General features: G+C 46.5%; 2 protein-coding genes across 8 annotated transcripts; both read left to right on the top strand.

The window, feature by feature from the left end:
• The first annotated feature begins 298 nt into the window (after positions 1–298).
• Positions 299–16,004, top strand: NAA25 (N-alpha-acetyltransferase 25, NatB auxiliary subunit). 7 transcript variants are annotated; one of them, XM_081339001.1, is made up of 24 exons: positions 379–651; positions 3,995–4,080; positions 4,993–5,131; positions 5,764–5,882; positions 6,391–6,465; positions 6,806–6,913; positions 7,114–7,192; positions 7,493–7,604; positions 8,061–8,150; positions 8,289–8,458; positions 9,169–9,281; positions 9,356–9,563; positions 9,955–10,044; positions 10,879–11,059; positions 11,658–11,757; positions 12,245–12,396; positions 12,526–12,651; positions 13,122–13,365; positions 13,523–13,646; positions 13,907–13,972; positions 14,678–14,775; positions 14,873–14,983; positions 15,161–15,307; positions 15,682–16,004. In XM_081339001.1, the coding sequence occupies exons 1-24, from the start codon at positions 585–587 to the stop codon at positions 15,802–15,804; spliced, it is 2,928 nt and encodes a 975-aa protein (XP_081195127.1). In that variant the 5' UTR covers positions 379–584; the 3' UTR covers positions 15,805–16,004. The 7 variants fall into 7 exon arrangements, 4 of the variants coding, with proteins under 4 accessions (XP_081195130.1, XP_081195127.1, XP_081195128.1 ...); XM_081339002.1 differs by lacking the exon at positions 379–651 and adding an exon at positions 3,372–3,661; XR_014027891.1 differs by lacking the exons at positions 15,161–15,307; positions 15,682–16,004 and having other exon boundaries at positions 299–651; positions 13,523–13,609.
• Positions 16,005–19,064: 3,060 nt separating this feature from the next.
• On the top strand, positions 19,065–22,468 carry ERP29 (endoplasmic reticulum protein 29). Its single transcript, XM_081339009.1, has 3 exons — positions 19,065–19,317; positions 20,210–20,348; positions 21,462–22,468. Exons 1-3 carry the CDS (start codon positions 19,168–19,170, stop codon positions 21,968–21,970), a joined length of 798 nt encoding a protein of 265 aa, XP_081195135.1. The 5' UTR covers positions 19,065–19,167; the 3' UTR covers positions 21,971–22,468.
• The last annotated feature ends 1,462 nt before the right edge of the window (positions 22,469–23,930 follow it).

The following is a 23,930-nucleotide window of genomic DNA, read 5'->3' as shown; positions in this document are numbered from 1 at the left end:
TTTTTTTTATAAATATTGCTATTAGCTGAATAATAATTAGCCATAGTCAAAGCTGAGGAGGGGGAAATCCCTCCCAGGTCTAAATTAGGAGTTGGTGGCTTTTTGTAAACATTGCTATTATTTGAATAACACTCAAGAGCTGAGGGGGCAACCCTCCCCCCCAACATCCATATTGGGGAGTTGACGGCTTTCACAAATAACGAATAACAACAACAATAATGATGTTACAGTAATCAAAGCTGAGGGGACACCCCTTCAGAGTCTGGGGGCTTCACCTGCACGGTCCCACGGCTGAGGGGATTTCCCCCTCCCGCACCAAAAAAGACCGCAACTGAGGCCGCGGCGCCCCTCACGCACCACCAGGCCGGACGAAGCCTGAGGGGCCGACTAGGCGAGGCCGCCGGGCCGGGGGTCCACCTCGCGGGGCCGTCGTGCCGGGCCGGCCTGGCGCCGCCTCCCGCCCGCCCCGGGCCCGCCCCGCCAGGCGTCCGGGGGGAGAGGGAGACGGAGAGAGAGCGCGAGCAGAGGCAGGCAGGCCCGGCGGCGGCGGCGGCGGCTGCGCGCTGCGGTTCTGCGCTCTCATCATGGCGGCGGCGGGTGCGCGGGGCCATGTGCAGGACCCGAACGACCGGCGCCTGCGGCCCATCTACGGTAGGCCCCGCGCGCGCTCCCCGCCTTTTGCCCTCGCGCGCCTCGCCTGGCCGGGCCTGCTCGGAGGGAGGGGGGAAGGCCGGGCCCCGTGGCCGCCTCCTCGGGCTCTCCGCGCCTGAAGCCCCGGGAAGGGGGACCCCCGTCTTCGTGGGGGACGGGGGGTTAGCAAGCCGCTTTCGGGGGGCTTCTCCTGAGGGAGAGGGGGGCCCTGGTTGTGGGGAGGGGCGCTGTGAGGGGATGTTGGGGTGCTATCTAAAGGGGCCCCCTCCTCCCTCTTGGGAGGACGGGACCCCCTTTGGGGCTTTGTTTTGGACAAGGAGGGATGGGGGGGGGCTTTTAAAAGGGCTTCGGGGAGTAATCTTCCCCTCAGTGGTCTTAAATTGGGGGCTTGGCCAGACCCCTAATTTGGGGTGAGGGAGGTCGGTCCCACCTTCCCAGGTCCCCAGTGTCTTTAGTGGGAAAGCTTTTGGGTGGAAGAGGGAACCTTATAAAGTTTTACAGGGTGTAATCATGGAGACGCCCCCCCAAAAGGAGGGGGTTGAAGGTCCAGCAATGTTATTCCGTAACTATAATTGTACTCTATCAAAGCCCTTGGGGAGCAGACCCCCCCTTTTGTGATGGACCCCATGTCCTCATGAAACAGAGATTTTCATAAAATACAGTTGGGGGGGGATGCAAAGGATTCCTTCACCTGGGCTCTCCAAAGTGCTGATTATAGTGCTATCAATATGCAGTATGCTTAAAGTATTTTTGCTTTTCCATACTTATGTGTGGGTCTCTAAAGAGTGTGGTTTTTATTGTACCCTTTCAGCCATCTATGATTTAGAAAGAATGAGCCTACTGGTACTGTAAAATGATTGGCTTCTCTTTCTTACAAGCATCTTTGTGTACACACACACACACACACACACACACACACAAAACCTTCCCACATTTTTCAGGGGTTGCTGACCAAGTACAGAGTTTGGAGTTGTAGTAGGGAGGGAAAAGGCACCATCCAGAAATCATCTGAAGGGCTGATATAGGATTCATACAGGAACGGGAATAGGGACCTCTTGAGCTGATTAAATCTGCAGAAACAGGAATGGTGTGAAGTTTAGCTTGTTGTAGGACTTCCTTTCTGATTGTGAGAACCATGCACTGGAGCCCAGGGTGTTAGATAGCTTTCAAACTTAATTTTAAAACTTAGGGGGTGAAGTTCTGAGGATCCCACCTGTGTTCTTTTTGCTCCATTTGATGAAGTAAAAACAAGGTGAAAATTGTATTTTAAAAATGTATTTATTTTGATCCACAAGGAACAGAAAACTGTGTAGCTTGGGTATCGTTCACAGTGCTTCTCAAGTGTGAAAATAATTCAGGTTCTCTAGAGAACAGTTTGTTGCCTGGTTCTCGGTGGCTTTTCCAAAGACTTTTAAAAATTGACCTATAAACGTAAGATTCCTGATATAGCTCTTGGATCAGGATAGTTTGGTGAGATGCTTGAGCTGTTCAGTCAGCATGTCTCCTGAAGGCCTCTTTCTTACAAGCATGATCTTCCAAACAAGTCCAAGTATTAATTATTTCTTTGCTTTAGGTTATGTATATCCCTCACTCTGTTTGACTCGATTGCTTCATATTTCACTTCTGTTGTGTGAGCCTCCGCTGCTTCTCCCAGTAAGCCGAAAAGCTCTGGAGGAATGGTTTCCTTCATTCTGAGGGAGCAATCAGGTTAATTTGTTTCTCCCCTGGCTTCTGCTTAAGAAAATTGCTTTGTACAGTATTGCATAGTGCCACTTTTCTATCTTTGTATTGACTAAAAATGGACAAGGTGATTTACAATTTTGCATCCATCGATGAATGAGATAAAAGGCAGTATTGATAGGAGAGCTTCAAAAAAGAGAAAGCCCAGCCTAAAATCAAAGTATTTCCTGACTTGTCAGTTGAACAAAATCTAGTCGGAGAGGTAAGAAGTATTGCTTTAGGGCAGATCTGGATAATGCAAACTTTCAAGGTACATCTTTACAGGCCCAACTGTCCTGGCTGTTTCTGCACTCCTTACGAAAGTCAGCAACTGCATTTTCAGGGTTTTGTCTGTACTTGGTTCTTTTCACAAGAATTAGGTCAAAACTGCTTAACGTTGCATTTGACAAACTGCCTGTGCCTCCTAAAAATAATCTTGGAGCAGTCAGTCTCTTTAATGGGAAAGTAGGTTTCTCAACCATTTTTTAAAATAAGTAACATTATATGTACACATCAGATATGTTTCTAAGTTGGAGAGATGAGCTGTCCATTGTTGAACAAATTCTGTATCGAAAGACCACGCTGGAAAAGATTGGAAACATTTTACTATTATCTGAATAATAGTTCAAAATAATGTGTTTGTTAGTATGAATTGGTGAGCGTCATGAAAAAATGTTTTTGTTTTTTGGATATAACTACATTTTCAAATAATGTAAAGTTCTGGCAAGTTCTGATTTTAACTCATTTTAATAACATCTTTTTAATAACTAAGAGTCTTTCCCTTGGCGTTCGCTTTTTGTTTTATTTTATGGTGTGTTGTACAGGAGTTTAATTAAATTTTGTTAACTTTCTCAGATCTAGCCTGGGAATGATGCTTAATTTTCAAGGAATTGAATTAATAGTTTTGAAGCAATTTGTTGGCTGACTGTTATATCCTTTTGATTTTCTGCTCCTTTCCTATAGTGGCAAAATAGCCACAGAGTTTCTTTATTTTGTGTGTATCATAGGTGGAATTCATATTGTTTATACTTCTACTTCATGCTAGGTCATGAAAAAAGCTTGCTTGGTTCCTCTTACCAGCAAGATTGGTTAGGTTGTAGGAGTTTCTCCCATGGTTTGTTCAATAGGATGGATTAAGTAGGAGTTACCAATAAAGGAGAAAACAACCATACTGCAGAGCGTCAAGGACCCCTCCCTCCCTCATAAGTAGGAGTTCTGTCTGGTTTCTCTTCCAGCAAGTCAGCCTTGGAAGCTGGACACCAAATACCTTCCAACTGTGGCTTGTTAAAGAGTGAGTTAGATTTAAGGATGTTGAAGCTCATGTTAAGAAGCTGCCAAAGAGTTACCAAATGCCAGAAGCCCCGGGGCGGGCAGGACCCACTTGTTTCCATCCAGAAATCAAGAGCTGCCACTCTCTTTTAATCCAAATGAGAAAACGTCTCCATGGGGAATAAGCTGATCTCAGAAGGATGCCCTCCAGATGTCTTGGATGGAGCCCATTCCCCTTACCCCACCTAGGATGACAGGGATGGGAATTGTAGCCCAGCTCACCTGAAAATCCCAAATCCCGCCATCCTCGGCTTTGTAGTAATCTCTCTCTCTCTCTCTCTCTCCTTTTCTTTAGATTATCTTGATAATGGCAATAATAAAATGGCAATTCAGCAAGCAGACAAGCTGCTAAAAAAACACAAAGATCTTCACTGTGCTAAGGTGAGCTCACAGTTAGTTTATTTTGTTAAATTGTCTTTGTCTTAAATCTTGAGTAAGCAAGGGCCGGAGTCTGCTCTTTGTCTGCCGCCTCCCTAGAAAGGCTTGGGCTGGGTTGGACAACCAGAGCTGCGGCTTTAAAGCTAAGCTTTGAAGACATCCCTTGCGTAGCAGTTTTTCCTCCCTCTGCAAGGCTGCCTTTGTTTCTCCTGGTTTTTCCCCTGCTCGGTAAGATCACCTTTGCCATGTTGATCATGCCATGTTGCCCTGTTCACCGCCCTGAGTCCTTCGGGAGAAGGGCGGTATACAAATTAAATAAATAAATAAATAAATAAATAAGCAAGCTCCGGTTTGCTGAAGTAATACTATGTGTTAACAATAGTAGCTGAGAGAATTATAAAACAGCAATCACAATCCAAACTTTTGAGATGAGGGAACAAATTGGGTGCATTAGCAAACTATTATGGAAACTGTAATTCAGCAGTCTGGGGATTGGGCCACTGGTTGAAGAAGGCTGATTTTTGTTCTTCTCAAAGAGCCTGTCTCTCTGGAGGCAGGCCGAGCAGGGTGGGCAACTGACAGCGATCTGACCGCTGCTTCATAGATGGACATACAATGCTGAACTAGAGCAGTGTTTCTCAAGCTTGGCAACTTGAAGACATGTGGACTTCAACTCCCACAATTCCCCACACCCCTAGCAGCCATTCAGTTTAAGCTCTATCCTTTCTCCAACGTGTCCTGGATATCTGTCCTGTGACTCAACCTGTCAACCATGCAGGTGTTCGTCTTCTGAGATTTAATGTTTGACCCACTAAACCATTTCTTTGTTGATTATTCTCAGAATGAGATTTTCATGACTGTCCTTATTGACAGCTACTGCAAAACCTCTTAAAACATTCTTTGATCTGTGTGCAGGTTTTGAAAGCAATTGGCCTGCAAAGAACTGGGAGACAAGACGAAGCATTTACTTTGGCCCAAGAAGTAGCAGCCCTTGAACCCACAGATGACAATTCCTTGCAGGCGTTGACTATCCTTTACCGAGAAATGCATCGGCGTATGTTTCCCAGCTATCCTTACCCCTTTATGGCTTTTATTCTCATTTTAAAGAAGTTTCTCTCTCCTTCCAATCCATATGCATCTCATCAGCCCTTCTTCAATACATTGAAGAAAGGATTGTCTCAAAAATGACCACAGAACCTGTTTAGCCAATATTTTAGTTATAACTCTTAATTCAAGGGCAGAAGAATGATATTTAACTACTTTAATGAAGATTAAGGAAATATTTCTTTTTTTTCTTGCTGGATTTTAGAGGAGGAGCAGAAACACTTTCTGAATTAATGGTTTTTGGGGTTTGTTTTTTTTTACTCGATCATGGCAGGATTTCCTAATATTAATATAATGCCCAATTTCTAGGCCATGTAACCGTTTTCATACACCTCCCATTTTACGGTTCCAAAACATTCTGGGGAATGAAAGTGTGATTAAACCCGATCCCTCGAACTGCCAGCTGAGCCTAGATACTGCAGTCATCTGGGGGTGGTTGGGTGGATGCCAAGTGCTGGTGCCATCCTAAAGAAGAGAAGGCGTATTTTGAGAAAATAAATGGTGCCAAATTGTTCAGTCGATAGTGAAAGGGCTCTAAGTCTTCACCTGCATACTTTTAATGCTTAGAATATCTGCTTTCAGCGGAGCTGGTCACAAAACTCTACGAGGCAGCCGTGAAGAAAGTTCCCAACAGTGAGGAATATCACTCTCATCTCTTCATGGCTTATGCGAGAGTCGGGGAATATAAGAAGATGCAGCAGGTACTTGCCAGCATCATAGACATCTTTCTTTTTCGGGGAAGGAGCAGTTTTCCCTCTTCCAAGGAGGGAGCCGTCTTCACCGATCACGGATGAAATGCAGAATTTCGCTTCTTTTAGCCTGAGGAATGGCTGAGGCTCTTGAGCAGACTTTCTTCTTCGGAAGGAAATTCACAGGACATCAGGAAGTTTCAGGATACAGTGGAGTTTTGATTGCTGTTTCCCTGTTTCCTCTTAAAGCAAACACTTAAGTGGCAGTTAGGGTCAGGCCAGAGAAGACAGAAGAGGGAGGTGGCAGCTCCTGCCCATCCAGGTTGTCCAAAATGTAACAGAAGTGAGCTTCTGGGAGTGCCTCCATCCTTCTGTTTCCTTCCTCTCGGCAAAAACTTTGAAATACTGTAAAGATTCTCCTTTGAGGTTCACCGTTGGCTAGAATATCATAGCTTTTGATTAACGGGTTGTTTTCTGTGAAGTCCTCTATCATCTTGATTTATGCTTTCTTCTTTTCCAGGCTGGAATGGCACTTTACAAGATTGTCCCTAAAAACCCATACTATTTTTGGTCCGTGATGAGTTTAATAATGCAGGTAGGTCCAACGTTTCAGAGGAGAGTCAGAGTGTCTTTGGAATTGGTTTCCTTTCCAGTTAAAAGAGGTGAAAATGCTAAGTAGACGTTAGAGATAGATTATGTATGTTTCAAGCACGGGTTGTAATGCAGTGGCACAGCCTTTCTTAACTTGGTGTCTTCCAGGTCTACAGAGAGCCTGTGGTTGGGGTTATAGTTCCCGGGATTAGGTTGAGAGTGGGCTACCTTAAACCTTGCTTGCTTTGGCTTCTCTAGGGAAAAACTAGAAACCGACAGTGCTGTGTTAGCCGGACGGCGGGCTGGTTCTCTATATGGCAGTTCTATGTGTTTTTTTCTTGCAGTCAATATCTGCGCAGGATGAAAAGCTCTCAAAAACCATGTTTTTACCCCTAGCTGAAAGGATGGTAGAAAAAATGGTGAAAGAAGATAAAATTGAAGCTGAAGCAGAAGTAAGACTTTTTTCCCCAATTCTGTTTTAATTTCAACGTCAGTTCCAATAAAACATTTCAGCTTATGATACAATTTATTGGGCCAAGAAATCTATCTCCCCTTCTTAAAGGGTAGCACTGAAGATAAATTAGTGGAGCTAATTGTGGCAAGTCTCTCTTCTCTTGACTTCTCTCTTCCTCTTGCTATCCACTTATACCAGGTGGAACTTTACTACATGATTCTAGAACGCTTGGAAAAATACCAAGAAGCTCTGGATGTTGTGAGAGGAAAATTGGGAGGTAAAATTTTCCAGTGCCTTTGTTAAAGAGATGTAATCTGTTACACGGAGGGTTGTCTGCAGTTTAATGTTGCATCAATTTGCAAAACTGTGTGCTTTTATCACAGCCTCATCTACAAACGTGTGTCCGTACCAGATAGTTTGCATCTTGGCGGTTATATGAGGCGATTTTGAAATTAAATCCCAGAAAATCTTCCCTGGCTCCCTGCAGTTTAATTTTTGCTGGATGAAAGGGAATTTTGTTTCTGAAGTTGACGTGTTCGTTATGTGAATTTTCATTTTATGTGTGTGTGTGTATTAGACAAGTTAACCAGCGCTCTCCAGAGCAGAGAAAACAAATGCATGGAGATGTACACGAAGCTGAGCAAATGGCCAGAATGCAACGCTCTCTCTCGAAAACTTCTGCTTAAAAAGTAAGGAAATGTAGACAGGGCCACACCTTGCACAGCCCTTTTGCATCCAGTAAATACATGAGACAGCCCCCAAGAGGAATCTTTTCTTTTTTGTTTTTCACTTGGAACCTTTTCTTTCTTCTCAATTATTACATTTAGAGGCTCCCACCTGATATTAAATAGAACTGCTTAGCCAAAACCCATCACCCAATCCGGGGCCTGGTCAGCAACCCTTTCCCTAACTCACCTTTGCCGTTTCAAAGGCTCCCTAATCTCCAGGCCTCATTAATCCACATGGTTTATTTTTGTGGTGTTCAGAGGAGCCATAGGCGGAGAGAGACTTTTCCTTTCAGGAAACGGTCTTGACTTCCTTCCCCGGTAGATCCACCCTGTGAATGCTCACAAAAAAGAGAGAGAGAGAGAAGGCCTTCTCCACCGCACTTCAGCTTTTCTCTCTCCCTCCTTTTTCTGTTTTAGCCCAGATGATTGGCAGTTCTACATGATCTACTTTGATTCCCTCTTTCAACTGATTGGCATGGCTTGGACGCCTCCAGCTGAAGGAGAGCAGTGAGTATTGGAGAGGCTCGGGATCTTTACAAAGAGAAAGGAGGAAGCAAATTCAAGTCCTGGAACTGAACAAATGGCTGCAGAGAAAGAGAGAGATGGAATGGAGGTACTGGCTCTCACTGCCTTTCTTGTGCCCAGCTCTCTGGAAGGAGACGTGCATCACAGCACAGAGCAAGCCATCGCCTTCATAGAGCAGAGGCTAAGCCACGAGTCCAACAGCGCCCGTCCACTTCGGGGTCCCTACCTGGCCCAGCTGGAGCTGATCAGCCGCTTGCGGCACAGGGGCTACCCTGAAGAGCAGAAGTTGGGTAAGGGCTGCTGCAGGGATGCGGGGTGAACCTCTCGGGGGTGGGGGTGCAAGGGGAGACCGTCTCGGGGGATTGCAGCGGCTGATGTAAACTCTGCAGAAGAATTGCAGACATCCACCGGTCACTAGGGAGACAATTTGTCTCCTATTATAAATCTTGGCAGTTTTCCTGGAGGTGGATAAATGTGTAAATGCTGAGAGTCCCCTGAGTTGCAGTAGTGCAAGGTGTGCCCAGCTGTCTCTGCAGATTTTCAATGCTCAAAACAAGAAGAAAACCCTTACGAGTCGTTACTTTCTTTTGTAGCTTGATTTTTTTAAGGAGGGGAATAATTGGCCCAGACTGAGAGAGTTCTTGGGCTGTATTTTTAATGCCACATTGTGAAGATGCTTGCTTTGTCCTTCTTCACCCCCATCTTTGTTTTTTTTAGATGGATGGTTGGTTTTGCAAGGGAAGTGTTTGTTAATTAAGCAAATCCTAAATCAGCATTCTTCAAACGTGGCAACGTTAAGATGGGTGGGCTTCAAGTCCCAGAATTCTCCAGCCAGTTTGGTGGATAACTGGGAAGCTGCTTTGCTGCAGAGTCTCCTGAGCAGTTTTCTGGGCCTTTCCTGGCTATTTGCTGTATCAAGAGACCTCATGAATATTAGGACAGTTTTACAATCCAAAAACTGACTATGCCGCTTTTCAGCTGCTGATTCTTTATTTATTAGGCAATCCAGAAGAACTGATGTTCCAGTATTTCAAGATGTTTGGGGACAAACCTTGCTGCTTTACGGATCTCAAGGTGTTTGTCGACCTTCTTCCATCAACGCAATACACAAAGGTAACTTCACTGGCAACTCCTGCCTCCCGGACTCCGAAGGTCTTATTATTTACCTAGATTCCTCTCGTTTGCAGTTCATCAACCGGTTATTGGGGGTCATCCCCCTTTGCGCCCCACCAGAAGGCAGGCTTGCGCTCCCAGCTAATATCAAAGCTTTACAACAGCACCTATGTGTGATGCAGTTGACACGGTTGCTTGGACTCTTCCACACCATGGACACAGCTCAAAAACTGGCAGCAGTCCAGGACTTGATGTTGCGTTATCGGCATGGATTGGAGTTTGGTGAGGAGACTGTCGTGCCTCTTGGCTCTTCTTGGACTCTGTCCTGGCCATCTGCCTTTGCGGTTGGATTTAAGCCTTTGTCTGAGGAGCTCTAGAGCAGGGGTCCTTGGCCACTTTAAGACTTGTGGACGTCAACTCCCAGCATTCCCCAGCCAGCATGTCTTAAAGTGGCCAAGTTTGAGGAACCCTGCTCTAGAGCATCATTGACCAACCTGCAAGTTGTTTAGCCCAGCTGCTTAAATCTGGTCACTATTACATTTTGATTTTGGAAAATTGGAAATTTAGCATTTTAAGTAAACCTGTAAGAAGCGTTAAATAGCTTTTCCACTGAGCTAGCTCATGTCTGAAAGCATAAAATGTTCTATTTTGTGATTTTGTTTTTATTCCCCAGGAAAATCCTGTTTGAAAACAGAGTTACAGCTTTCAGATTACTACTGCCTGCTTGCTGTTCATTTGCTCCTTGACATCTGGCTGGAGGCAGGTACGTTCTTATAACACCTGTCTGTGATCAGAAATGACTTTGAGATTGACACAATCCCCTGGAAGGAAAGATTATAACCTGCCTAGTTTATTAACGACAATAAAAGTTAGTGGGTGAAGCTCAGAGATTTATACAGTCAGGTGTGGCATGGAAAAATTGGAGAGAGAGCGTTCTGTTCTTCAGGTAAGACTAGTGTCATGGTTCCGATGAAACCCCTTAAAGAACTTCAAGGCAAGAATTCTTCCTTAAAGAACATTTTATTCAGGAAACAAAGTGAACCCAAAACTAAATTCCCTTCCCCCAGATACAAAGTAACAAGTTGCCATTCCCACCCCCATGAAGCAGTCATCAATCACATGCTCCAATTAGCCTGAACCCCGGGCTCCCTCTGCAGCTCCTCAGCCCGCCAAAATGTTAGCAGAAAACTTCTGTCGGTTTGCATCCTTGAGTTCCCAAGAAGCTCTCGAGCATCCCCCCCCCATTCCTCCCTTCTACACCTGATTTCTAAACAACAGAAAAAGCAGAGTAAAAATGGCTGCAGTTTCCCTCGGTTGTCAGAGCGGGAAGGAACATCCATTGTCACAGCGTTGACAACTAGATTGAACCTGAAATCTGCTAAAGCAGCTGAAGAATTGGAGTTTGGGGACACAATAAAGGTGTTCTTTACACATTGAACCTGGGAATTTCTTCCCTCGTTGTGAATGCAACGCAGCTTTGAAGAAGAACTAGACAAATTAATCTCACGGACCAGCTGGTACTTTCTGTGCTGCTTATTTGCCTTCTCACCCCGCTCACAGTTTGAGAACTGTTTTTGCCCTCTCCCCCCCCCTCCAGGTGAGGGATCGGCCGTCTGGCAGTGCTTGACTCTGCTAGAGGAAGGGTTGACCTCCAGCCCTTCCAATGCCCAGTTCAAGTTGCTGCTCATCCGAATCTACTGCATGCTGGGGGCCTTCGAGCCGGTGGTGGAGCTGTACTCCGGCCTCGATGCCAAGCACATACAACACGACACCATCGGGTGGGTAACTCGCCTCTCTCCTGGGTCAGGGGCTTCCTGGAGCTGCTGTCTTGGGCAGGGGAGGGGGTCCTCTGCCTGGTGTCTCCTCCATTCGCCAGAGGTTGGGAGAGGGTCCTGTGGGGGTCTTCGGGCGAGGAGAGGTGCCACTGTGGCCCTTTGCGGGAAGGACTTTAAACTTTCTGGAGCAATGTCCAATTTATCTCCTTGCTGGAGTGTTCCTTAACAGAGGTCTAGGTAAATAAAGGCTCAGTCGTCCAGGCAAAAGTGTCTTCAAAAGATAAATCTTGGCAACTGGACCAAAGTTTATTAAACTGAGACGATTCGTTACATATTCGAGTAACTTCTTCAGTCAAAATGGAATTTTTGGTTAGCCATAGAATCAGAGAGTTGTTGGAATGTACTAATTCTTGCTATGCTGACTGCAGGGGTTTATGTCCCCCCCCCCAAAATAGTGGCCTGGCTTTGGTAGTTTTCCTTACTTGGGGGAATAATGGGAAGAAATGGCAGCTATACTCACTCAGCTGGGAAACCTCAGCCAGCTTTCACGGTTTGTGAGTATCGTTAGTTTATTTCTTGGTTTGTGCTTTCTGCATTGCAGATACCTGCTGACCCGCTATGCCACAGCTTTTGGCCATTATGCTGCTGCGTCCCAATCTTGCAACTTTGCACTCAGGTTTTTCCACTCCAACCAGAAAGATGTAAGTGTGGGAACAGGAGGAAGACTCCGTTTCTCCTCTTCAGAGAGCATGTGCAAAGTCCTTTGAAGCAGAGCCAGACCTCCCCGCCGTTCCTCTCCCTTTGCCTGGCCTCACCTCGATACCCAGAGTCTGGTGGGAGAAGCAGAAGGGAGACAAGGAGGAATGGACTTGTGCTTGGGTCGGTAATCAGCTGGAGTAAACAAATAATTTCCGAACCTTCAAGCACTTCCTCACTGTTTTTGCAGCAGCCCCGTGAGGTTGATTAAGTTCAGCGACAGTCGCGCTTCCTGCTTCCTCCTCCCTAACACCAAGCCCGTGAAAGCTTGTGCAAGGCTCAAGAGCGACGGCTGCACAAGGGCTGGGGCCCCTCAGGATTGGAACGTGCCCCTGGAGCATCTTTTGGGATTCCCGCCAGGCAGGCCTTACAGAGAAGTCCGTCTCTCTTGTCTGCCTCAAGCCTTGAGAACCTCCTGTGTTTTCTTTGCAGACCTCAGAATACATCATTCAGGCCTATAAATACGGGGCGTTTGAGAAGATCCCAGAATTCATTGCTTTCAGGAACAGGCTGAACGCCTCACTTCATTTTGCACAAGTCCGCACAGAACGAATGTTGCTGGATCTTCTCCTGGAGGCCAATATGTGAGTCTAGAGAAATGCAGTCGGGAGGCATTTGATGGCCCCGTTGGGGGAAAAAAAAACCTAAGCAAATCTCAGCAAAGACCTTCCAGTGCCTAACCCAGCATTTCTGTTTGGTTCCTCATGAACCAGATCAACAAGTTTGGAAGACAGTATTAAATCCATGGGCCTAAGTCCGGAAGAGGACGACATTCCCTGGAGGGACCTGCGGGACAATAGAGACCTCACCGTCTTATTTAATTGGGACCCGAAAGACAAGTAAGCCCAAGAGGTTACGATGCACAGTAGAAGTTTTATATGATCTGAAGGGAAACGGGAATATATCCAGGGAGAGTGTAGGGCATTTATACAGCCATCTGAAATAGATCATCCCAAATTATAATAGATACAGTTACGTATATTTAGAAGGAATTCTTTACTTCAGTTTTCACCCCAAACTAGGAACCTATTTGGGTGTTTCCAGATAGACCCCGGGGTCTGTATCGTTTGCATAATAACACAAAACACAAGTACGCGGATGGTATACATTACATCCACTTGGATTTATTTAATCAACCCTCCCCCAGACTTGCGAAAGGCGTGTTAGAGTAAGGTTTTACTGTAGTTTGTGGGTGAAAGGGAATGTTGACCTAGACTTCCAAGTTTCAGGAACATAGGGATAACAGAATAGGTGGCTTTGCGTATAGGTTTCTGGATCTGAATTCTCCCTCTTTCCGTTTCTCTCTCAGGAGTATTTCTGAAGAGCACAGAAAATACTCCTTGGAGGAAGAGACCACCTGGCTGCGGATTCGGTCCCTGACATTACGGTTAATAAGCGGGCTGCCAGCTCTTAGCCACGGCAGCCAGCCGAAGAACTCAGAAAAAAGCACCGAGAATGGAGTCTCCTCCAAGATAGACACCGTCCGGACTCTCCTGCGGCAGCTGGACGATGCAGTGAGATCGGGGAAGTGGTTCCTACAGAAAAACGTTCAGGTACAGGTCAGGGGGAAAATGCTGTTTTGTTTTTTTTAATAGACCGGTTACAATAGTAAACGGGACTCTTGGAAAAGAAATTGGGTTAGATCTCAGATAACGTTGTCTTTTTTCCTTGGAAATTATGTGATAGGTTGTGTTTTTCCTCCTTCCACAGTATCCGGTCCTCGGGCCCCCTTCTTCACGGATGGCCAGCTTCTTTGACAGTGGGAGCTGCCAGTCCCAAACCAACTTGTTTTATCTAGTTAGTGAAATTTATGAATTAGATACCAATGGCTTAGGTAAGCCCTCCAACTTCCTTCAATTTGGGGCTGAAGGGAGAGAGTGGGAAACGGATTAGTCCAGGAGTGTCCAACCTTGGCAACTTTAACCTTGCTGGCTGGGGAATTCTGACCATGGCAGTCCACAACTTTCATATGTGAGTTGTGCCATTGTTGCTTTTTCCTTTTGCTGCTTCTCCTCCCCACCCACCCCCCATTTGTGTATTTAAGGCAGGCCACTTCTAATTGGCTAAACAAGGGGCTCCCTTATTTATTTGCAGAAGATTCGATGGCCATTCAAGAGCGAATAGGAAATTGTTTGAAATCATTACTGGAGCAACTAACAGGTATGCCAGGTTTGCAAATAAGTCCCCAAGAATTCTGACCTGCTTCCTTAACTTGTGGACACGTTCTTGGGGGTTCCCTTTCCTAAAAGAGCTAGCTTTCACGGGCCAGCTCTGCAGAACTGCTAAAGATTATTTTTACCCACGGTGTGTAAATACAAGGCAGGCCCTGATTATTCACTTAGGTCAATGTATGAAAATATGCAGCATTAATAGGAAAGACACCTTCAGTGACCAGCACTGCATAGATTGGGGGGGGAACCTTGAAAGGCCATACGAGTTCATTATTTAGATGTTTTTCTTTCAGTTACCTTTTATTTGCCCCAGCCTTCTTAGCCTATTTTCTTTAAGCAAGTAGTTTGCACTTCTGGCATCTTGGTTCTGCCTCCAGCAAGAGTTGGAGAGGAAAGTTACAAAGATGCTGAGTGAGAAAAAGGAGAGGTCAGAAAGAGCTTGACCCTTTATGGGTTACAGAAATGTGGCCATTTTACAGACAGGAAGGAAGCGCTCTACTTCGGAGCATCAGAATGGACCGTTACAGCTTTGTATATTTCCGGGGGTAATATCCATTATATCTTCCATAATTCAGCCAAAGAGTCTGTATGGATGCAAAGAGGGGAGATGGGTGTCTGTGTGGCTTTGCAAAAGACTTAAAATATTCACAAGCCTTTTTTCTCCCCTCTTTCTCTCTCTCCTTCTTTTCTTAAGATCAGGTCAATAAATGCAAAGGCGATTTGTTGGAAGTCAGGGAGGGTAGCTTCAAAACGCATCCAAATATTTTAGAAAACCTGGTCTTCTTTGCGGAGGTGAGTCTGGGCAATCTGAGCCACCCAGCCTGCCTTGCTGCAAAAGGCAGCAGCGCCCCTAAAGCGCCTCCCCCCCACACACTTCTCATCCTCGCAGACCACCTCCATCGTCTCGTGGGTCTGCAGTTACTCGGACGCCGTCCTTCGGCCCTGGAAGTCAACCCTGCAGAAGAAGAAGAAGAAGAAGAAAGACAGCAGTGGAGCCATGGTAGGCTAGGCCAGGTTGCCCTCTTCCTCTTCCTTTCCCCCACCCCAAGCCGCAGCTTGACTTCTAGTTCCTGATAGTTGAGAGCAAATTCTTCATTCGATTCATGTAACGAATTAAACAATTGAGGACAGATCGCGGAAGGCCTTTTAAAGCTTCCCCTCTCACACGTCTTTGTAGCCTCCTGTGTTCACCAGCTTCCAAGATTATGTTTCTGGACTCCAGACGCTCATTTCCAACGTGGTAGATCACCTCAGAGGGCTTGAAATTAATTTAACTGCACTTAAACTTGAAGAGCTGTACATAGAAAATAATTCACTTTTGCAGGTAAGACATAGTAGCTTTTAAAGGAATGCTCTCCAATCTCCTGTGGTCAGAATTTGTCTTACTCTTTCTGTTCATTTTTCAACCCTGCCTTTTTGCTCAAAGTGTTTCTTGCGCGTGGAGAAACTCACAGCTGGTTTGCCAGTCTGAAATTCCTGGCAGATGCTAGCTCAAATACTTTGGCTGGTCCAACGCCGTGCATCCTTAAGCTGTTTTCTTCCTTTAAAAATTGTAACTTGCCAGTATCTCTTCTTAGAAACTCAAAGACGATGTGACATAAATTTATCATTATTTGGAGATTTTTTTAATGGGAATATTTCAAGAGTCGGTCAGTTGGTTTTGATTATCTTGTGTGCATGCCCTTTTCTTTTATCCAGGAAGAAAAGAAGTTTACAAAGACTGCGCTAGGGAAAGTCCAGAGTAGTTACCAGCACGCAGTTCAAGAAATTGGAGAGCTGCTGAAAAAGAGACTTGATACAATAAAAAACCTAAAGGTTTGATGAAATGCCTCCTTGTGGAGAAAGCCAGACTGAAGCATTGGCATCAGATAAGCAACATCTACCATCCCTTCTGTGTTAAAATCTGGAACTTCCTCATAAATGCATGAAGGACTTTGATCACAAACTTTTTTTATGTATTAAAAGATATATTCAAGCTAATTAAATTATTGTACATTAAAAGAATGGATACAGGGACCCTCCACGGACAGGGTTAGACCACTTTTTATACATGTTCATAAGCAGATAACAACAGATTCTAGATCCCGGGCAAAACCCATTGCATCTCCCAGGGCTCTGGGGGGAGGGGTGGTTCTTCAGAGACTGTTGGGGGTCTCCACCTCTTTAGAAGCAGCAATAGGAATCCAGTGTAAAACACATTTGAGAGGAATTTGTACTTTCCCCTCTCCCATAGGCAAGACAGCATTTATTTTACGGGCACGTTTTTGCCGTACAGAAGCAAATGACCAGGCCGGAGGTCATCTGTGGACACCCTAAGCCTCTCTTGGGCTCTCCTGCTTCTGCCACAGCCAAGTCAATCTGACCGTTGAGCCATCTGGTCTCCCAACAGGGTCTTTTATTCTCCTCTATGTATGCAGCTTCCCTTACAGCCCTTCGAATTAGTCTGAAAGGACCGCGTCAAGTCTCCTTTCCCATACCCTGTACGTGTCGCAGAACAGTGCAGTCAGTTAAAGCCACTCCAGTGGTTTCCAGGAAAATGGAAAAACCTGGTTTAGAAATGCGACTGGACCTAGAATTCCATAGGAATCAGGTAAAAGGTTATCAGTGTAAGCAGTAGCAAAAAAAAAACCAGGGCTGTTGTTATTTTAAAGAAAGTAGCCTTCCGTCTAAAGCTGTGCGGTGGTGCCTTGATGTTTCTTCCACTTTCAGAGTTGGCATGTTGAGACAGGCTGGCTGAGTTGAGCCGAACCACAGTTTTTTCCTATTTCTAATTTCAAAGCGCTCCCAAATACCTTCTGGAATATGTATATACAAGGTGGATTTTGGGTGGGACCCAGGAATGGAGAATAAAACTCCAACCGCTTTCAAATCCTTTTCCCATTCAGAACTCCCCAAATACCTGTTGAGTCACGGAGTGTTTCAAGTGCGTTTCGACATTCAGAGCTGTCGGATGAAAAAAGGGCTCCTGCGTAGCCAGTTGCGGTTACTGACAGCTAGTTGGCCCCTCGTTGTGCACATTCATAGCAGGCTTCACTTTTCTGTGATATCGTTAAGCTGGTGTTTTCTGAGTTTCCTTGAGAGGATTGATTGGTTACCATTGTATTTTTTTTTAATCAGTGGGTACTAAAAACCACAGGATGTGGTCCTGTTTTTTCCTAAGCAATTGCCAGATTGAAAGGAAGCCTCATGAACGTAGAGTTTATGACCAGGCAGCATCAGAGTCAGGTAAGCTAAGGTAACCCCAACTATATGGGTTACTTTCTCGTTAACCAGGATCCAGACTTTGAAGCGGTGGCTTTGGTTCGGCCCGATTTATTGCTGTCTGCCAGCCTATCCGGCATGTTGATGGGCTCTCCACAGCTTGTCTTCTCAATGCCCCCCTCACCTGCCTCAGGAGAGCTTCTCACCTGTTTTACAGGCAGCCCTGCCTGCCCGGTGAGGAACAAAGAGCTTTGCCTGGAGCTGCTGTAGACTTATCCTACCAAGAGATATCACAGTGGTGATCTGGAGGTGGTTTTTGTACAAAAACATGACTCCTGCAGGGTAGGTTGCTTAGTCTGAGAAAAGGAGCCGAATGAATATGTAATTTTCCAATAAAATAATTTCTAGAAAAAATGTTTTGGAGCTTCTATTGAGAAGCAACTTAAAAGCTCTTTAAAGAATAGTTTGAGCAAGGGTGAAATCTCCACCGTCGGTTCTGAATATATTGTTTTTCTGGTAGACAGCTTGATTCCAAACGCCTGTTTTGGAAATAGAATGGGGGTTACGGCCTTTTGAAACCCCTGTTGTCAGAGCACTTCACGGCGCTTGGATTTTTAAGGCGCTTTCAGCATGATCAGCTCCTTCCTCAAACTCATTTTTTCCCATCCAAAAAGTATTCTTAAGAATATTGACCATTAGTACCCTTCACTTTTGAGACTGCTTTTTTAAAACCACCTTTCCAAAGTTTTCCTCATTTGATCAAGTAGAGGAGGCCGTAATCTCACGATCATAAGCCACCCGTTACATAAATTACTTGTGTTTGTCGCAGTTATTAAATCTTTTCAAGAGTTTGGCTTTCTTAGGATTTCCTTCTGTTACAGAGAAGATGCGTCTCCTCCTCCCAAAAACAGGTACAGGGAAGAGCTGTTCTTTTCCCTTTTGCACCAATTCTGAATTTGCGATGCAATTATTTTGTGGCAAGTCTTGTGGAAGTGTCCTTGGGGATATTTAAAAAGAGCCAAGAGCTTAAGTAACGCTTTGATTCAGGGTTCTTCCAGGAATGAAAGCCTTCGGGTTATGTCTTCTGGCAGGCTGTAAACTCAACTGCCCTTTCGAGGAAGAAGAGCGTCTGCGCAACGTGTTTCCTCTCCAGTGTTGGAAGTTTAGGGCTTATCGTTTTTAAGGTCATTTTCTTATATTTAGAAATTGTATTTGAAATTCTGATAATTGAATCACGGGCTTTGTTTTGCCTCTTCTTTGAGCTACGAGAGTGGATTTGGCTACCCGTTCTGTTCTAACAACGTGGAGCTTCTTTGCTTTGCTTTGTTGTTTTTAATTTGTGACTATGTTAAACACCTCAACCACCAACAGAAATTGAAAAGGATAAAACTAACAATCTGCTGTAAACTGAATGGGTTTATAATTTATAAAAAAAAAACCTCAAGTTTCTTTATAACCAACTTTCTCTGTGCCTTTTTTTCTTCTTTCAAGCTGGGAAACGTTCACCCCTCTCTGAAGTGAGCGGGGACCCCAAGCGCACCGTTTGAGGGGTCTTTTAAGCGTGGCGGGGACAGGCAGATGCTAGAGGGGTCTGCGGGCGTCAGTCAGGCTGGCAGAAGCCAAGGCTGCCTCGGTGCATTTTAAGTCCCATTTTCTGCAGCGTTAGAAGGGCTGTGGGGTGCAACGCTTGCGCCCTTTCAACGGGCATTTGCACAGCTGGGCTTTTTTCACAGTTGCCCAGTGAACTCTCAAAGGCCAGAAGAGGAGAATAGAGGCAGCCCGGCGGCCTTTCCGGACGCGCAGCCTTTATAGCCCGGCCGGAGGGTTTTCTGCGGGGTGTCCGCTCCAAAGCGGGGGGGGGGGGAGGCGGGCTCTCCCGGGCTCGGCCTGCGGGGGGCGCCGGCGAGCGCAGCGGAACCGCCTCCGCGAGCCCCTCCCCCGCCGGGAAGTTCGCCGCCCGCTCGCCCAGCAGCCTCGGTCGCCATGGCGGGTCCCGGGCGCCGCGCCTGCCGCCTCCGCCGCCTCCTGCTGCCCCCGGCGCTGCTGCTGCTGCTGCTCTGCGCGGCCCCCGAGAGGAGCGGCGCGCTGCACACCAAGGGCGCGCTCCCGCTGGACGCCGTCACCTTCTACAAGGTAGCCCCGGGCTCCCAGCGGGGCTGGCCGGGCCGCAGAGCCGAGCGGGCCCGGCGCCTTCTTCCGGGGCCTTGGCGGGCGCGGCGGGGACCCTCCGCTGAAGGAGGCGGCCCGGCGCTGAGCGGGGAGGGTCCTCCGGCGCCGAAAGCCCGACCCTTTCGGCTGCCCTTCCCCAGCGCTCCCCCCCCCGGGAAGCCCGCGCGGGCCGATTCCCACGACTCGCCAATCCGGGGAGTCCGAGTGGACGGCGAGGGCGACGCGGACCTCCCCCTCCCCGGGAACGGCCGTGCCTCTGACCAGGCGCAAAGGGCGCTTTTCCCTTCTGGGCAGGGGCGCAAAGGGGGAGCCCAGCGGGAATCCCGGGCTCTCTCCACCCTGCCCCTCTTACTCGGGAACCACCGTGTTCAGACGACCGAAGGGCTGCGAAGGCTTTGCCTTTTTCGTTATCCGAGTTGCGTGCTGCCCATCTCGGCTCTTGGTGCTCTGGATCTGGGGAGGCGTGGGAACCGCGGCCCGAAGGCCCCAGGCAGCCCCACCTGGGTGCTGCCTCAGTTTCCCCAAGCCTGGAGCGAGGCAGCGAAGCGTCAAAGCAACTCCTTCCTGGAGACGCTCCAGAATAACCTGTTCTCCGTTTTTGGAAGGGATCCGCACTGGCAGAGTCTGCAGGGTGATCGTGTGGTGTGTTTCCCTCCCAACTGTGGCTTATTCAAGAAACTGCTTGGGGGGAAAAACATAATTTGCTGCAAGGGGTGGGCCTAGGAGGACCCGAGAAAAATGGCTTGAAATACCAGGGAACATAACAGGCTTTCAACTCGTTGCTAGAAAAAGTGACGGAGAAAACACTGTATGGGACCGTTTCCTCACAGCCTGGCTTGTGTCGCTCTTTCCACAGGTGATCCCAAAGCACAAGTACGTCCTGGTGAAATTTGACACCCAGTACCCTTACGGGGAGAAGCAGGACGAGTTCAAAAAAGTGGCCGAGAGTTCGGAGTCCAGCAGTGACTTGCTGGTGGCTGAGGTGGGAATCTCAGGTGAGATGGGGCTCTGTCTAGGTGGACCCTACCTGAGGCCCAGAGGTTGGCTTTGGGATGATGATGACGTCGTGAGTTATTTATCAAAATAATAAAGGCGGGATTTTTTAATATATTTGCATCTCGCCTCTATTATTTTGAGAAATAAGTCAAGGCGGCAAACATGTCCAACATGCTTTCCTCCTCCTCGTATTCCGCACAACAACCCTGTGAGGTGGGCTGGGCTGAAAGAGGGGGAACTGGCTTAAGGTCACCCAGCTGCCTTTCATGGCTAAGGCAGCACTGGAACTCACAGTCTCCTGCTTTTTAGCCTGGTGCCGTAACCACTAGGCCATACTGCCTCTCATATAAACAAAACTGTCTGGATTTACTTAATTGTCATGTGCTCAGTCTGGTACTTTCCAGATGTAGCCTCTGTATCGGCTCTAACCACTGAGCCTTCAGCCATTACAAGGTTTTGGGTACAGGTTTGCAAATACCCTGGCTGATCTAACGCCGTTTTCGCTCCTGGCCCATAATGTGACCTGGGTTATCTCGGTGGAAACACAAGATTTTCCAAAAGTTCAGCTTTCGATTTTCATTTCTAAAACAGGCCTCTCTCTGCAACCATTTTAGAAATGGAAGTTCCCCTCCTGTTCCTCTTTTAAAATGACACCTGCTGTTTCTTTCCACCCCAGGACGATCAAAATAATAGCACAAAGAGGGTGAACGAAATAGTTTGCATTCTCTTGCAGGGGGAATAGAGAGTTTCCATTCTCTTGTGCTTTGCAAGGAACAAGCTGCTAGACTTCAAGGCTTTAAAATTTTGGGGTTCTACCGGCTGCATATTTTCATCCTTCAAATGATTGAATGTTCCTTTATATTAAGAAAGTTACAGTAATAGTTTAATCAATCCACTCAAGCCTAACTTAAAATTTCCGTTTAGAAATTTCTTCAGTTTCTGAAAGTCTCTTGTTTATTTTTTGACTTATTAAATGTATATGCTACCCATTCCTCCCATAAAGTGACTCCCGGTTAATCACATCTTAGGTGAACAATGACCAGCAAACCCACCAACTAGTTATTCTCCCAATCCAAGTCTCCTACCTGAGTTTATATTGCTTTTCTTTACAGATTATGGTGACAAGCAGAACATGGAGTTGGGGGAAAAATACAAACTGGATAAAGACTCTTATCCAGTTTTCTACCTGTTCCAAGATGGTGACCTGGAGAAGCCCTTGCCTTACGATGGGCAGGTTAAGGCCAGTGCTCTCCAGCGTTGGCTGAAACTCCGAGGGATCTACATGGGAATGCCAGGTTGCTTGAAAATATTCGATGCCTTGGCCGGCAAATTTGTAAGTGCCGCCCAAGACCCTGAGCATCGCCGGGCTCTCCTGGAAGAGGGCCAAGAGCATTTGGCCAAGGCCAAAGAGAGCGAACGCAAATCCGCCGAGCAGTACATCAAAATCATGGGCAAAATCCTTGCCCAGGGGGACCAGTTCATCCCCAACGAGATCTCCCGGATCACCAAGCTGATCGATGAGAACAAGATGAGCGACGGGAAGAAAGAGGAACTCTCGAAGCGTTTAAACATCCTGTCTTCCTTCCAAAAGAAGCCGAACAATGAGAAAGAAGAACTTTAACAGGGCAGGTGAAGATGGTACATAGCGTGGGCTGAGGTCCCAACTGGTGTTCCTTTAAGCAGGCAAAAACTTCCCCTTGCTGTTTCAAAGAGGTTGCAAAGCCCTTTTAAAAGGCCCCTAGCCACCCCGTTACCGGGGACAACACACCCAACTTCAGCAGAGGGAAATTTCAGAGACAACCATGAAGTTTAATAACAAGGCGGTTTTCAGGATGGCAACATTTAGAGCTTGACCTGACGTGGAGCCTTAGTGAGCTCGTTTGGCTGGGTTGGATCCCCTTCCCCCCCAATTCCTTTTGGGGGGATTTGAGCATGCGAGAAATGGGGTTAGCACTCTGGGTGGTTTGTGTGTGTGTGTGGAGCACCATTTGGTCCAAGGAAAATGTGTTAGAGAAAGTGAAGTCAACACTACACCTGCCTCTTACTGACCAGTATTCACCGAAATCAGTTTTATGGAAAAGGTCCTTCATTTGATAATAAAAGTTACTGGGGAAGCAAACGCGTAAAGGCATTTTTCTCTTTTATCACAACTTTCTTAATCAACAGAACCCTCCTGGTTGAGCTTCTAAGAAATGAAATTGTGTCTGACATTTAAAGTTGCATTTGAGGTTGCCAATATGGGGATTTATATCTTTCGACCCTTTATTTAGCAACTCTGTCTTGAATCACACACAAGCCCACAAACACACAACTGTATGAGAAAAATCGCAAGGTTTTTTTGATCAGGAAAATGTAAATGTCCAGCTTGCCTCCCTTCTGACAGCCGAGACAAGCTGTTGGGACAAGTCATAATATAACTAACCTTGGTTTATTGGATACTTTGCAATAGTTTGAACTCACACAACATGCTAAGCCGAATCTAAGCACTTCAAACTCTCAGACTTCATTCTTCAAAGGAAAACGTAGTTCTACCAAGTTTTGCTAAAACATTTGCAATCCTTCCTTCGTCACAAAATTTAGGAACTTATATCACAGCTCAGATGCTTAAAAACCCAATTTCTGTGCCCAGTTCCATTCTTTGCTACCTCTAATAACCTGAAGTCTTCCAGAACGTTTCCATCTGCAACTCAGCTTCTTGGGGTCTTGAAGCTGGAAGGAAAGAAGTGTCAATACCAGTCGGAATTGGGAGCAGGGAAATGTTTTAAGCACTACCATTTTATTTTTCTTCTACCTCTGCTTCATTAAATAAGGCAGTGCCTGATCTAGGCAGCACCATTCCTCCCTCAGGTTCAAATAGCCCAATATATTCCAAAAAGTAAGTGATTTTCCAGCGTCAGTCTGGGATATTAGAGGAACCTGCTTGTACAATGGTTAGATGAACGTTGGCTTTGTATTAACCCTCTTACAACGTTTATTAAAAAAAAATAGGGCAGGGCAGGTGTTTAAATTTATTGCTCAATAATGTCAGAAACTTTGCCCATCAAGCAATTTTGGACCATTTTTAATTAAAACTAATTTTAAAAACTTCCTGCTCTTCCCTTTAGCGTTTGGAGCTGGTTGGGTTAGGGAAAGCTGGTCTATAGCAGCCTTCATGGGGAGTTTTCAAATAAATGCGGTAGTGAAATAGAACACCACAGTTAAGAAGGCGCAACTGTCACAGATCTCGGATAATTGCACCCTTGGTTTTTCTGGAATGGGACAAAGGCCCTTTTTTTCCTGTGCATCCCCCTCTTTCCACTTCAAAGCAGTCAAGTGGCAGCCAAAGGCGCACTTCAGAGCAGCCCCCCTCCTTGACTGACAGCCTAAATTCTTCCCTGGGCCCCAAAGCCGCCCAAACGGCCGGATTTCCCCCAACGGGCTTGGTTTTCTCTCAAGGGAAGCCTCCACTCCTTTCGGTGGTTAACCACCGTTGGCTCCCCAGGCACCAACACGGACGGCGATGGGGCGCTCAGTCCAGGGCGCAAGCTGCCTTAGTCGCTGCCCTTCTGACTTCCCCCTGCAAAGCGGCCGTCTTAACTAAG

The sequence above is a fragment of the Vipera berus genome, assembly GCF_964194415.1.
Source record: "Vipera berus genome assembly, chromosome: 14".
Classification (NCBI taxonomy): Eukaryota; Metazoa; Chordata; class Lepidosauria; order Squamata; family Viperidae; genus Vipera; species Vipera berus.
This window is presented reverse-complemented; position numbering and strand designations above follow the sequence as displayed.